General features: G+C 38.5%; 2 protein-coding genes across 7 annotated transcripts in view; one reads left to right on the top strand and one right to left on the bottom strand.

Annotated features, from left to right (window-relative positions):
• The window catches only part of kcnc1b (potassium voltage-gated channel, Shaw-related subfamily, member 1b), a 20666-nt gene extending 12588 nt beyond the window's left edge, over nt 1-8078 (top strand). Inside the window, exons 4-5 of one of the 3 annotated variants that reach the window (XM_008412073.2) lie at nt 806-842; nt 6284-8078. In XM_008412073.2, coding sequence (XP_008410295.1) covers nt 806-842; nt 6284-6332 — 86 coding nt within the window. In that variant the 3' untranslated portion in view covers nt 6333-8078. Of the gene's footprint in view, nt 1-805; nt 1439-6283 lie in introns of those variants that run through there. The other 2 variants (XM_008412074.2, XM_008412071.2) reach the window with 2 other exon arrangements.
• sergef (secretion regulating guanine nucleotide exchange factor) lies at nt 2419-15479 on the bottom strand. 4 transcript variants are annotated; one of them, XM_008412067.2, is made up of 11 exons: nt 15303-15479; nt 14892-15030; nt 13514-13669; nt 12432-12526; nt 12266-12326; nt 12055-12168; nt 11910-11972; nt 11005-11160; nt 10408-10553; nt 8888-8924; nt 2419-5250 (listed from the first exon to the last, which is right to left on the bottom strand). In XM_008412067.2, the coding sequence occupies exons 1-11, from the start codon at nt 15342-15344 to the stop codon at nt 5021-5023; spliced, it is 1239 nt and encodes a 412-aa protein (XP_008410289.1). In that variant the 5' UTR covers nt 15345-15479; the 3' UTR covers nt 2419-5020. The 4 variants fall into 4 exon arrangements, with proteins under 4 accessions (XP_008410289.1, XP_008410287.1, XP_008410288.1 ...); XM_008412065.2 differs by having other exon boundaries at nt 11005-11163; nt 15303-15475; XM_008412066.2 differs by having other exon boundaries at nt 11005-11163; nt 13514-13666; nt 15303-15467.

Genomic DNA, 15479 nt, shown 5'->3' with positions numbered 1-15479 from the left:
TAAGAAGTCATCCAACTTTTGTTTCTATTCTGAATTGAGCATTGTTTCACATTTCGAGTCATGTCTCTTGTGGTAATTGATGGACGTTCTATGCTTAAAAAAAAAAGAAAAAAAATATTTGTGTAGATTTGATGTGAAGAGATGCAGGTGAATTTTATGGTCATGCAATTCAAATGCAGGGGAGGAAGAAACATGATGTGGGTCTATTTGGGGAAAGGTAAATGCATGTATTTTACATTTATGCAAAAGAAAAGCATTCAAACAAAACATGTAAATACAAGTCGTTGCATGAAATAAATTTTATACACAACAAGCATTCAGACTTTGTTTTGTTTTTTTCTGTTTTGTTTTTTTTCTTCAGCAGCACATGCATACGTACATCTTTCCTTTCCCACTGGCCTTACCGCTAAGGTTTTCAACTGATGTTCTGACTATGTGTAAAGAGAGCTGAAAATGAATAAATGAAGACAAAAAAAAAAATTAAAAAAATGGAGCGACTGTGAGAGCATGATGGAAAATACCCAAACGCATGACAGTGACCGAACTGCTCTACATCGAGCTGTAGAACGTGGCATGACTGGGCATGTTCATTATTAACCGACTCCAGAGTCCAACCGATGCACTCAGACGGTCCGTCTTGGCTGAAGCATGGGAACGCATGGTAAACCCACCGTTTACCATGAGGAACTAACGGAGCACATTTTCTTTACCCTCCATCATCGCCATCATTTCCACCATTTTACATAGATTCGTGTAATAATTTATTTTTGTTATTGTTTTTTTGTTTTTTTTTATATGTTTATAGAGAACCAACGACAGCACCGGAGCAGACAACCAACAGAGTCAGTTTGTGTTATGAACCATGGTGTTCCAACCACTATGTGTATGACCCATAATGACCCATCACCCACTTGATAGAGCTGTAGCATTTTTTTAATGTGTGTATAACTTAGTATTTTTAAATGGGTGTGACAGTGACAACCTGTACATCACAAACTCAGCATAGATGTAGCACTGAGGAAGTTTTGTTGTCAAGCCTTATGTAGCTCAGTATCTGTGACTGGTTACTGTGTTGTAATTTGTGTGCCTATTTTCCGCTGTGTGCCAGTGCTGTAAATATGCTTTGTGTGTGCTGAATTTGTGCGTTCCAATGTTTTTGAGCGACCATCAAATATTTGTGTGCTGCTTCTGTTGAAAGGAAAAAAGAAAAAATGTTGCTCCAGATTTAAATCACACCCATGTCAGAAAAAAAAACAAAACACATATCAATTGTCATGTCAGCCAGACTTAACAGTTGAAAAGAAACAATGAACTTTGCACTGTCATGGTCATGTCTTTGTAGGGTTTTTGCACTGTTTTGCACCAGTGAATTTTTTACATTTCTTCAATATATTTTCAAGCATCAAAAAATAATATTCACAAGAAACCACTGTTGTTTGTTTAAAAAAGCATCACTTTAACCTTGATAGAATGACGCATTAGGATTGCAAGCTCTGGCGTAAGGAACTGAATAGCTGTACTAGTTTAAAGGACAAAGACAGCCTATTTGCAGTGCCTTAAAAAAGTATGCATACCCTTTAAACGTCGCATTTTGTCTTGTTGCAACCAGAAACGACTGAGTAACTAATTAGTATTTTATGTAAAAAACACAAAGTCAGTCCAGACTTTGACTGGGCCATTCTAACTCAAGGTGCTGTGATTGAAACCATTCCATTTTAATCATTATGTTTGGAGTCGTCGTTCTGTTGGAAGGTGAACCTCCACCGCACTTCCAAACTAACTCTGACCAGTTTTCCCCCTGCTAAAAACTAATGTATCCCCACACCATAATGCTGCCACCACCGTCTTTCACGGCAGGTAAGGTGTGTGTATGGCTTTTTCCCGTATTAATTTTCAGCAACAGCTTTTTAAATACAACCAGGGGCTTCAGTTGTGTTCTCATCTTACCAAAGAACCTTTTTCCTGCACATTTGCTCAAAAAAGATTCTCACAATATAACAAGCTTGAGTAAAAATACAACACTTTTACAGTATCACACAAAAATGTACATTATTATGGAAATGCCTGGTGTTTGACACAATAAACAAATCATTTCAAAATAGCAAAAGTGATTCAACATCATTACTTCAATAGGAATAAAGCCTCTTATTTATCCGTTACAAGTTTGATTTCGATACAGACAAAAATGTTGAACAAAATTATAAATTCGTAAGGCGTTAGTAAATTTAGTCACTGTTTTAAAGTGATTAGTGTTCAGAATATTTTACTTTTTTTTTGTCATCCTGCTCCTTATGGAAGCCCATTTCTGGCACTCTGTTAAAAAAAAAAGAATAATTATCTCATTATAATGAGATAGTATCTCGTTATTTTGAGATACTATCTCAATATAATGAGATAATTATTCTTTTTTTTTTTTAACAGAGTGGCGGAAATGGGCTTCCATAGCTCCTTACAGAAAAACACTGGGAGCATAAGTTTTAAAACAGGACCACCGTTTTATGCCCCACATAGTAAGAGCAACATCTGGTCCCATCTAATTTCTTTGACTCAAAAAAGTCTCTTGACTGTAAGAAAATCAAATTAAAGTAGTTTTAAAACAATAATGTTTTTATTTTTTGGTATCCCTAATAGAGTCGTATCTATTCCCCAACATGGTTTACAGCAAGCTGCAAACAGAACTTGTTAATTTATTTCAACAGTGTCTTTCTTCATGGTATAATCTTCAATAAAGGCCAACTTAATAGTTGTTCTGTCGAGACATTCCTTAGCTGAGATGTGGATCTGTGCAGCTCCTCCAGAGATGCCACCAGCCTCTTGGTTTTTTCATTAATGTTCTTTCTTTTGGCCTGTCAGCTGGGCAGCCGTGTCTCGTTCAGTTTGGAGTTGCACCGTACTTTTTCCCGTTTTTAGATGACAGACTAGACTTATAACCTTACTTCATAAGCTATGAACTAACTCTGCTTTAAGTTTCTCCACGACGTCATCCGTGAACTTTCTAGCTTGTTCCTTGACCTTTATATTAATGTTTGTTTGCTGATGCCATCTAAAAAGTCCTTGGGACCTTCAAAGCTCTATTTATACTACAATAAAATTATGTAGGAATAATGAATTTGCTTCTGAAGGCAATTGGATTGGTTTCAGTTAGGGATACCAGAGTAAGGTAAAGTACAAATTCATGCCAAACTTTTCAAAATTTTAATCATAAAGTACATTAAAAATATGTTGCTTTCCCTTCAAAATTAGGTGATAAATTTGCATTAATATAAAAAAAACCTTTATGTTTGTGGTTGTAAGATGACATGAAAATGTTTAAGGAGTGCAAACACTTTTTTTAAGGCACTGCAGGATGTACGACTTTGCCATCGCATACTTCTGAAACCATCTTAATGTTATGTAGAGCAGCTGTGATTTAATTGACAATCATGTAGAATTATTTTTGTTTCTTGTACACATATGTGCACACAGATAGTAATATGTAATACCAACAAAGGCCAAACTGTTATCAACTTGGACAAGTGCCTCTAATATGCAAATTATTCTTCTCATTTAGGGGAATTACAGTGCACAACTACCTAATCCACATTTTAATTTAACAGTCACCAGCCATTGAAACTAATGCTCAAAATGACAGATGCAATAAGGAGCCCTGTACGGATCAACCTCCACAGTAAAGCAATGAGCATACCTCTTAAAACAAAAAAACTCAAAGGACCACCATTTGAGCACAAAAGGTCGATTCAATGTTCATGTGGAAAAGTTTGTGAAAAGGGACCAACTTCTTACCAAACAACTGCAAACACACTGCCAACAACCTCTTGAGATCCGCGTGCATTCAGTTGAATCTGCCAAAAATAGCAGGCTGCAGGCTGGCTGAGCACAAACGGGGGGACAGTACGTTGGTCAACGTTTAACAACAGAGAAAAAAGGAAAGTAAAGAAAGCAATGGTTATTGTATAAAGAGAACCAACATGACAAATATGGCATGTTTGTCATGTCATATTTGGCATGCCAAATATGGCATGCCAAATATGGCACACTAACGTGTGCGACTTAGTGAGACCTTAGGGTGTTTGTTTTTGAACACCATGCGTTTTGTGGCTACTTATCTCAGTGAGGTGTTCAGTGATCGTTTTTATTGGTTTGTTGTTTAGGGATTTTTGTTTTGTGTGTTTTTTGACCAATACAGTTCAGACTTGTACAGAAATAGTGATAAATAAAAAACACCGAAATAATCAGTATTCAGTGAGTGTTGACTTATTTTTATTTTTTTTAGCCATCTGAAGTAAAAAAAAAAAATTAAATAAATAAAATACAAATTTCCACTAATACACTAATGCAAATCAAAAAAGATTCAACATAATTAAAATGTACACATCAATAATTTTGAGTGTGCCTCTATTCAAATTGCCAACTACTTCATAAATCCCTGTTCATGAAGTTTTTCCTGACCAAAACGTGTTAAAAATTTGTTGGTTGTTTTTTTTCATTCACAATTAGCTCATAGTGGGTAATTTACCAAAAACATTTCTATTTTATTTTTTACTCAAACCAGGGCTGTTCAAAAGTCACAACTAAAGGGCTGTTTTCCTGAAGACCTTAAATGTCTTCCTGGTTTAATATAACTCAACCAAATAAATGAGTGATTAGCAGACACCTCTAAATTTTGATGCAATGCTTAGAAAATGCATTCGAAACATGCAGGACATCAGGCTGCAACAGGACAGGACGTCTAAGTTGCGGCAAAATGCAGGTTAGCGCTTAACTTTGAGAGTTACATTTAAGACTGCTCATGAATTTTTAAGACTGTAGAAACGCTGGTTACAATCATTTGGTGTTAAAAATAAAATAAAGGGTAAAAATCGGAATTAGCAGGTCAAAATTCAGAGAAAAACTGAAATCTGTACCAGTCTCTAAAACATTGCAACACGGTCAGAGTGACAGAACCACCAGAACAGTCAACTTCCTGCATGACTTAGAGCAGCTTCGACATGACAAATGAACATAGACTGAGGTAGTGTTTTTAAAACTCAGTAAAAGGGGAACTTTGCTTGTGCTCCAGTTCTTCCCAAGTGTGGACAGAGTTCTGCGTTAAACTTGTCGTCACGCCACACACTGCCATTGAGTGTCCAGCACCACAGCCGATGAGAACAGGCCTGAGATCAGAAACGAGCCGAGGAAGAAAGACGTCAGCCTGCGAACCGTCCCCACACATCCCGTGCTCGTTCCAGCCCCACGACAGCAGGCACCCCCCTGAAAACAGAGAGAGAGCCGCGTTTGGTCAGTGACAGGAGGACAGAGAGGGGAAAGGCTAAAATTAGACACCTACAGGGAATTAAAAGGAAAAAAAACAGGCGGGCTACACAAAGAGAAACACACACACAGAGCTTCTCTGATCTCCAAACGCTGACACTTGGTCTGCAATAAAAGCCTCCCTTGCTCTTCACAGCTGGAGAGCTCATCAGTGGGTGTGGTCAGGTCTGCATCACCGAAGAGACACGTGCCATGGCAACACAGTTACCTAATAGGTTCCGTTGTCGTGGCAACAGAAGCGAGCTTGCTTTCTCAAGGGTGGCACGTCTTGGAGCGCTTGCTGTTTGCTGCAGTTATGTGTGTGTCTTTCACGCCATGTTTTCCATTTGTTCCGTCGACTGGTCTCTTCGTCTTTCTGTGTTATGTCTCTGAAGAATCCGACTAGGCTTTTCCTAACAGGCGCATTGTGCTTTGACCAGTTAACAGGGCAGGATAACTCGCCAGCAGCTTATGTCAGTGTGACACTCTGCCAAACACGGCTGCAGAAGCACTTGTAGTCGTGTCTTTAAGTCGGTGCATGGACGCATAAGTAGAGCGCATTTAGCATGTTTTAGAGTTTGTAGGTGCTGAAGGCGATGTATTAGCGGACATCATGTGTTGAAGTGTCACAGTGAGGAAAACAAAGCCTCATCTCGCTGCTTAATTCATGGACTCGCTGACGAGAGGACAGCACATCAGTGTTTCCATGGCAACGAAGTGTCTGCACAGTATTCTGCGCAACATAAGACAAAAAAAAAACAAATATATATATATATAAACTCAAACCGTGAGCCACTTCCAAGTGAACAAATCTGGCCACTGGTTTTCATTTTTGGCAGTTTAACAATTGAACAGTGACACAGCACCACAGCTGCACCTTTTCTAGCCAAAGCTGCATGAGTCCATAGAGGTAAAGATATAGAGTATCTAATATAAGATGCTTGTCCTAAAGTAGTTATGCTAAGCTTAGGTAATCATTGAAATTTTTCCTCAGATTGGATGAGCTGTGCCCACAGAGTCTTTGGCCTATCGCCAACCTCTGACCAACGATGAGATGACGAAATTCATACTTGACGACCTCTTGCTCAGGTGCAAATGGGCTTGAGCAGGCAACAGATACAAACAGCGTGCAATGCTCTCTATTCTTTTCCACCTGACCTACTTCAGCACCAGAAATAGCAGCACTCAGGTCTGGGCTTCCAATCCTGTTTTGCTATTGCATTTCTCCTGCCACCATGCTCAAGACAGGAGGAGGAAGAAGAAGATGAAGGAAAAAAAAAAGATCACAAAGAGTCAGAGGTTCACACAAGCTCTTCTTCTACATGTTATGCTTTCTCATCCCTCTGAAAGAACCTCAGAAAGTGCAGAGAAGAACTTTCTCACATCGATGATTACTATGAACAGCCGTAACAACGTGCTAAAGCTCGCCCATGCTTCTTATTTTTACATTTGGTGAGAAAACTGACGGCTGGTCGCGTGGATGTTTGCAGCAGCAGCGGCAATGTTCAAGTCTCCTTTCTAATGGAATCTTGTAGCTCCATTTCTGAGTTATGTGGTATTTTTATTCATGCTGATGTAAAAAAAATGGGTCAGTGTTCAAAATTTAATGTGAAGGATTTTACAGCCAAAATGTTTCTTATTGCTTGCTGAAACTATGGCAGAATAGGGGAGGTTTGTGAAGCATGTTCAACACAGGGGAATCAAAGTGTCTTTAAAAAGTTCATTTATGCAAGTGATTCAGTTAAAAATGTGAAGTTTCATTACACAGATTTTTTATTTTTTTTGCTAATGTTGATGATTGCAGCTTCCAGTTTAATGTTAAACCCAAGATTCCACTTATGAGAAAAAAATAAATGTAAAAAGTGGATTTTTGTAACAGGAATTAATGTTATTTCCATTAAAAAGTAGGGTAAGCCACAAAAGGTCACTCCTACAGAAGTAAAGGTTTGGTGGAAGGAAAGGTTGTGGTAGAGAAATGAGAACAAGCGACAGAGAAAACCGCAGCCCTAAGAGGATTGTGCAGCACGGCCCATTCAGGAGTTCGGGGGAGATTTACAAGGCGTGGACTGCAGCTGGCGTCACAGCTTCAGGAGCCAGAGCGCACAGACGTAAGGACCAGAGCTACAAATGTTACATTCCTTCTTTTAAGACACCCCTGAACCAAAAATAGCATCAGAAACATCTTACCTGAAGAAAAAAGACTAGACTGCTGATTGCTGGTCCAAAAGTCCCCATTTCAAATGAAAGTAAATTTTAATTTCATTTGGACGTCGAGGTGTTTTTTTTAAATTAGTGGTTACAAGAGGCTGTTTTTGTTTACATTCATTTATGTGGACTGAAGGAAATTGCTCTCATAACATTTGCCTGTAAATGTGTGTGTGTGTGTGTGTGTGTGTGTGTGTGTGTGTGTGTGTGTGTGTGTGTGTGCGTGTGCGCGTGTGTGGTTAATATCGTTCCTGTTAGGGCTGTTTGGGTAATTGCCTCTGTCAATGATATCCGTCTATCTATGCTGTAATTACTTCTTGATGAAAGTCCACAAAGCAAAGTACTGACCCCCAAAAATCTCTGCTGCTTAACCAAGATGATTTTTTTTACACTGCTGTTTAACTCTAATGTATTAGTTAGGTCTCATACTAATTCTTTAATGCCGCAGAAAGAACGGGTTGGAAAAGGTCCTGCTCACCTCTGTGTCTACGTTATCCGTTATGCAGTCATGTCGGTTCAGCAGAGACGTCTCGTGTTTCAGCCACAGAAACCAATAAAGCTCTTTTCTGACATGAGATACGCAACTTTAATGGCTCTGTGAATCTGTTAAAGTGCCGGCTTTCAGTCATTTAGACACAAAATGGTATTTACAGCAGGGCTGCACGTCATCATTCGAATCCTTGACAGAATGAGGCTCGCTGTCTACAACCTGATGATTTACAACGTGGAAAATGAGAACTGAACATGTCAATATTTTTCTTTCTAACTATGTTCACACCAGATGTTGCCAACATCTAAAGGAATCCATATATTAAAAAAATCACCAATAAATCCATAAATTAGGTTCTGTGTAATACTGTGGAATGGCACAGGGAATGAAATGTATTACTTGGTAGGAAGGCCTTAGTTAGTCATAATAATATGATAATAATAATAATATAATTAATATAACAAGTCAAGAGTTTAGGAGATTCTACACGACAAAAACACAAAATCTTACAATGTGATTTTAGTCAAAGTTTGTAGAGCAAATATTTTAGTACACTTAAAATAGGACAGACTAACTTGCAAGAAATATGAGCTTGTTTTAATATTGATGAAAAAGTACCATTTGAAATATTGGAATATAAGACATTTTCCAATATTATAAGACAAAACTATAAGATATAGTTTTGTAGTGATCACTGTCTTACTGAAATATCCACTCTCATTTCCTCTTTTGATAAATGACCACATAAATGGTCATTTATATGGTCACAATCATCATAAATGTTCTCAGTCTGCTATAGTTAATCCTTTCCTTTAAAGTTTCCAGCACAGTTGTAAAAAAAAATGTTTTACAGAACAAAAATTTCAGAAAAAATCTCAACTGTTTGAATGAGAACATGCTCACCTACAATGGCAAGGTTGTGTTCAGATCCACATACAATCTGTGAAGAAAATAATTACAGTTAAAATAGACACAGGTCAGGTTTAACTTTAAAACCAGGAGCAGATAATGTTATCACCGACCATCTCTTCTTCATGCCAGCTGTTAGTGAGTGGGAAATTGTTGTCAGCAAGAGAACATTTTGCTTGTATTGTAACATTATCTGCAGATTCCACAAATCACAAAGCAGAAAGTGGCTTTCTTTTATTAGAGCGATCTAAACGGCCATTTCACTGCTTCTTTGGCATCTGTGCTACCTTAAGTCAACTATTTTGAAATCCACAATAAAAGCAAATCATTTAAAACATAGGTGGAATATTGGTGGGGGAAGAAAAAAAATCAGATTTTTCAAAAATTAAATCTTCAAAAGCCCAAAGTTTTATAAATTGTTAAAATTGATTCATTGCCCAGTTCTACTGAAACCACAGAAATATCCAGAGCCACTGTGCTAAGCTGGATGCATAAGCAACAAAAACTGATAAAGTTAATTGTTTTTTTTTTTAGATATGTTGAATTTATAAGCAGTTTTTGCGCTTTATATTATTTTAAAAAATGTAATGGAAAGATTAACCTGATAACTACTTCATCACAGTAGAATAAGGAGTTAATGCTGTCATTCATAGCTATACTGCTGAATCCAAGCCTTTGCAGATCTAACACCTTTTTTCTCTCCTCCCTGTTCACAGCGCTGACTGTTGGAGAAATGTGTTAAAGATATTTATATTTATATGGTAATTACCTAATGCTGCCCTGCTGATACAGTCCTGTGTTTGTACCAGAGGCTGAACTGCATTGACAGGGACGGTTCTGTTTTGGATAAAATCTACACCACAGGCAACACATAAAAACAAATATTGATTCCTGAGCAATTTGCTTCTCCTTGTATGTTTTTGTGTCTCATAACTCAGTTCTTCAGTGTTTAAAGGGCTTAAAATAGGGAGGCGAGGCTAAAAGATTTATGGGTCACTCCGCTGTTTCATCTCGCTTTTCATTATGCGCATAAACAGAGACACACAAAAGGTAATCCCTGTTTGGGACGGGTCAGTGCAGCTGCAACGATCTGTACTCGGTGGAGGAAGAGATCAAGCACTTACCCTTGCTCGTCCCTGACATCAACTTTATTGACAAAGCCTTCCGGCAGCCATTCAGACCGCAGGTTAACTGCTGCAGCCCTGATTCTCACCATCAATTACTCTTATGAGAGAGGAGATGTCTGCCTTCATCAAGCAGTTGTCCTCCTCCCGATGCATAAATAATGACCTTCATCTTTTCTTTGCACGAAATCACTATGAATTTTCCCTCGACATTAACGACAGCGACTGTTTTCTCTTTGGCCGTCTGGTGCCCCCTGCTGGACGGCTGTTTACATTTCAAATCTAATTTGTCGAATACGATACAAAACCGAGACTCTCAACGATGGAGTCGTAAATTTAGGTCATTTAGGGAGATACAAAATCAATTAGATGCTACAGACTGCATCTCACCTGAGTTGCTGCGTGGAGGGATGTAACTTCAACAGGGATGCAATCCTTCCTGTTTCCCATCGACGTCTCGGCGTTCTCACTGACCGAGGCTGATCGACCAAGCTGTCCATAATCTCCTCTCCCCCATGTGAATACTCTGCCACTTGCTGCGAAATAAATTGATATTTTACTTATATTTTATTTGAAATGCAATGAAAAGCTCAGATTTGTATCCCATTGAGGTGCTGATGACTTGAAACGTTCTGAACATTCAAGAAACCCTGAAAACATCTCAAAGTTGATCAAACTTAAAGCACCAGCTACCAGGAAGTAGGGTGTCCTAATTACTTCCTTGGCTTGAAAACACTTTATTGTTCATATCTTTTGTCTACTGATTAAAACAGGGTTGATTTTTTGGCGTTTGTCTATAATTAAATTCCTTTCTTTCCCAGAGAGAAAAGAAATGAGATAAGACTTTGATATGTGAAGTGAATATTTAATGGAGTGTCCCATTCTTTTTTATCCCACATGACTGTAGCTAAAACACAGCAGGTCTCCAAGCTATCCTGTTCCTGGTGAGTATCTCAGTCACAAGCTGAGCTTCTACACCTTTTGTACCTGTTTGAGCAACAACGTGCGTCCAGCCGCTGCACACACCCGTAACCTTCTCTCCCTTCAGCAGAGATCGATTCAGCAGACTGGGAGAGGGCAGAAAGGGCTCCGCTGTAGCCAGCTGGCCATGTTTATTGCTTCCCCACAGGAATAATTCCCCTTCTTCTGCAAAAAAACAACAGCAAAAAAAAGCAAAAGCAGAGCAGTAAGTGAGTCATTTGTCAACTAACTCCAGGCCAGATGCGAGGTCAGACTCGGCATATGAGAACAAAGTCACACACATCCTGTTGTGAATGATTGATTGGGACACACAGAGATAAACTTTATACCAAATTAAGTGAAATGGCATTGCACTTACTGAGAGTTTTGATTAACTATGCTGCCATTTATGATTCAAACCTCAGAACTAAAGCTAAGACATAATTCCTTTACATAAAGAACATTAATAAAATGTCTTTCTCTCCAAAGCCAATGCAGAGATTTTTATGATCTGTATGAAAAATATTGTATAACTCTTTCTTCTAGTCTTTACAAGGAAAAAAACATGGTGCATCACTGCAATTCATATAAAACTCACAGCTAACAGAGCTCTCATTCCACTTTCAAACCGACTTCCAGTGACTTTTTGGATTGATTTTAATAGACGCTTACTGTGTTATAAAAAGTCGCTCTAATGCTTTTCATAGCTACTTTTTAATTTCCAAAACCCCAGATCAGCAGATGTAGGTACTTTATTAATTTTAAGCAACAAAAAACTCTGGCATGTGAAATGACTTTCCTGGGGATCTGAGAGCAGCTGAGATTTTGTGTTTTAAGAGCTAAAAAAAAAACTTGCACATTCAAACAAACACTACAGTACTTAACCATTCAAAACGTTAATCATTTTTGATGACAAATTTCTTGTTCCCTACCTGTTAAACACACACAGTGTGCTGAACCAGCTGTTACAAGCTGTGCTTTCCTCTGGCCGAGACCTGCAGTGTTGGGCACAAAACACGTGTCACACAAAAATGATTCATTCCACCACTGGTGTTTTTTCAGCTTAGTGCACGTTACCTGGTACTGGACAGGGAAGTTTGGAGTTCAGATGTGATGGAGCAGGGTGGGAACTGAGCGCTCTCTTAGCATGACTAAAAAGACCGGTTCCCCACTGATACACGGAGCCCGAGGCTGACGGTTAAACAGAAAAACTGAATTCTAGGCTTTACTGTTAAATTAAACTACAACACAGGAAAAACAAAACCGACAGCATGTGGGGATATTTTACCACTAACGGCGAGTGAGTGTCTCAGTCCTGCTGCTACACTCACTACTGGCTCTTTAAGAGCCTGAAAACAAACATCACAATAATAATTAGGTCAGAAAAAGAGGAAGTGCTGTTTATATGTGCATCTCATGTGAAGTATACATGGCAAGTCATATTTTGTTCTCACCTCAACAGCTAGAAGCTCAGCTGAGTGTGTGACTGTCTGTCCAACACCCAACTGTCCAAATGCATTAGAGCCACATGCAAGTAGTTGACCAGAATCTGTCAGGGAGAAGAAAAAAAAAACAAAAAAAAAAACAATGGAAAAATAAAAAAATAAAAAGTAGGCAAGGAAGTAAAACAGATGTATGTTTTGACAGACATACAGTCACAAATCTCTGCAGAGACAGAATGAAAGTCCCAGTCAATAAAATATAGACATTCTGAATAAGCAAAGAAGGTTTTATCTGGTTGCTAAAAGAATCTACAATCACAACTACAATGGAAATTTCTTTAAACGTATCTTAAAATATACTTGTAGCCAAAATACTTAGTTTTAAATATGAGCATCGTGAGCTAGCTTATTAAATTATGTAAGCGGTCTGCCTGCAGCATTTTGCTTAGCTTGGAGGAAGAAAAGTCAATCCAGTAACCAGTGCAATGGCAAAAAACATCAATGATCTCTTTTTAGCAGACAAAATGTTACAAAGAAGAGTAGAATATGAAAACAACAATATAAAAAGCTGAACTTGGCCGTAGAGGAAAGGAAAGCAACTGGTTTACCTGTGACCCTCATGTCAGTCATGTTGGTATTTAACACAACATCAGTGCTAAAGAACTAGTAGCTAATTCAGGTTAAATATCACTGAAATATGGAAATACTGATTTAACACCCAGTGTTTTTTTGCTCTGCTTCAGTTTCAACCTGCAGACAGAGGAGCCAAGTTTCATGATTTGTCTTTATTTTGAGTTGAGACAGTCAAGATGAACAGACAGCGTTCATCAAAACAATATATGTCTTCTTGTTTCCTGCTTGATTCAATCTGTAAACAAATATTTTCTGTCTTTTACAGAAAAAAGTCAACATAGCTGTGGTTAAAATAACCTCATTTTAGTAACACTATAGTATGAATATTACTATATCAATCAATTCTCTGTGAATTTGGCAAGAATATTCATGCAATTACATGAGTAAACAGATCTATCATCAAATATTAAAAGAACCATTTGCTGTTAAGATGCGGCTTCTAAGTAGCGTTTTCTGCTCACCAGTGAGAAGAAGTGTAAAATCCCAGCCGCAGGCTACATTTGCGACTCTGTGATTCAAGACGGGGCAGAGCTGAAGGGTTAAGACGTCAGTGCTGTGACCAAGTCCCAGCTGGCCTCTGTGATTCTGGCCACAAACAAGCACCTCTCCACTCTCTGCTTAACAAAAAAAACAGCAAAAATCTTAGCCACACATTGTTTAATTTGTTGTTCAAAATGTGAATTCTTGTTTAAATTTATCACTGAGGTGGAACCATCTTAGCATTAAGTCTTAACTCCTTCATCTTATGTGAAATCTGAAGTAAGAACAGAGGAGCTTTGAATAAATTCAATATGTTATTTACCATCAGAGCAACAGTAAATAATTTTCAAAATATATGTATGTTTCTTAGAAGATGGATTTATCCAGTCATCCACTTTCTTTACACCCTTGTCCCTCAGTGGGGTCGGGAGGGGTGCTGGTGCCTATCTCCAGCTAACGTTCCGGGCGAGAGGCGAGGTCACCCTGGACAGGTCGCCAGTATGTCGCAGGGCAACACAGAGACACACAACCATGCACACACACACTCACTCACACCTACGGGCAATTTGGAGAGGCCAATTAACCTGACAGTCATGGTTTTTTTTTTTTGGACTGTGGGAGGAAACCGGAGTACCCGGAGAAAACCCACGCAGGCACAGGGAGAACATGCAAACTCCATGCAGAAAGACCGGGGCTGGGAATTGAACCCAGAACCTTTTTGCTGTAAGGCAACAGCTCTACCAACAAGGCTACAGCTCTACTGTGCAGCCAAGATGGATTTATTATTTCATTAAAACACGCAGCCAGTGCTATGACCAGCAAATGTTGAAGCTGCATTTAAATTAAACATTAACTTAGTAGTGTTTACCCTTTTATACAGTACCATCTCATCAGTTTCTTACTGAGACAATACCATGACTCATTAAGAGCTGAGGCACTGGGTCATTAGCATTATCAAGCAGTAAATTCATAAAGTTAATGTTTGGTGATTCAGAAGGTGTGTAAAACTCGCATCTTAAAAAACATACTTTCTATTTGGTTCTCAATCTCAAACCTTTTGAGTTATGATGTGATTTAATCATACAGAAAAAGTAACTTAAAAGATTCAAGACATATTATGCTTTAATATTTTTTAGATTTTATAGATAGATTTTAGGAGAGTGTAATATAAAGGCATCTTAAAGTTTTTCCTTCCCTTTACTGTGGCACGATTTAACAGCTTTTTTTTTTTTTTTTAAAGCTGCAGTTCAATTATTCATCCAGCAGAGGGCTCCATTTAACCTCATAAAGAGTTTACCTCACACAACTCGGTACTATCGGTGGTTTAAATGAGTTCTGGGAAAACAAACAGAATCTCACCGGTGAGAACCACAGAATGACCCCCTCCTCCATCCACAACCCGGACCGTCCTGTCGTGCAGAGCCGAGCTTTCAGAGAGCCACGGTACGCACTGGTCCTCCACATGGCTCTGTCCCAGCTGACCGTAGCTGTTGGCTCCCTGAAGTCAACAACGCATATATAAAATACATTAAACAGAGCAGACAAACAATTCGTATTGTCAAATATTCTCCAATTATCCATACACGGCGTCCGTTTGGGTGGTTGGTGTAAGTAAACTGTGAGCTAGTTAGGCTAACCTTAGCAAAAGTTTTAAAAATATAATCATTAAGGTGCCACGTCACTCTGCGAAAGTAACTACTTTATTTAACATAAGCACACGACCTGACAAACACAAGTTACACCGTTTATTTCTAAGGAGAACAAATTTACCCAGGCATATAAACAAAACGTAAGACGTGAATGTGTTTCCATGGAACACCCAGCTGGAAACCGGACATGGTTTACGGCACTGTCGCAATTTCCAGGCACGCTCTGAACAAGTCGCCGAATATACAAATAAGGAGTTCAAATGTTCCATTTATCTATGATTAAGAGTTTATCTATTTC

The sequence above is a fragment of the Poecilia reticulata genome, linkage group LG6 (assembly GCF_000633615.1).
Source record: "Poecilia reticulata strain Guanapo linkage group LG6, Guppy_female_1.0+MT, whole genome shotgun sequence".
In the NCBI taxonomy this organism is placed as follows: Eukaryota; Metazoa; Chordata; class Actinopteri; order Cyprinodontiformes; family Poeciliidae; genus Poecilia; species Poecilia reticulata.
Note: the sequence above shows the minus strand (reverse complement) of the source record. Positions and strands in the feature narration are given on the sequence as shown.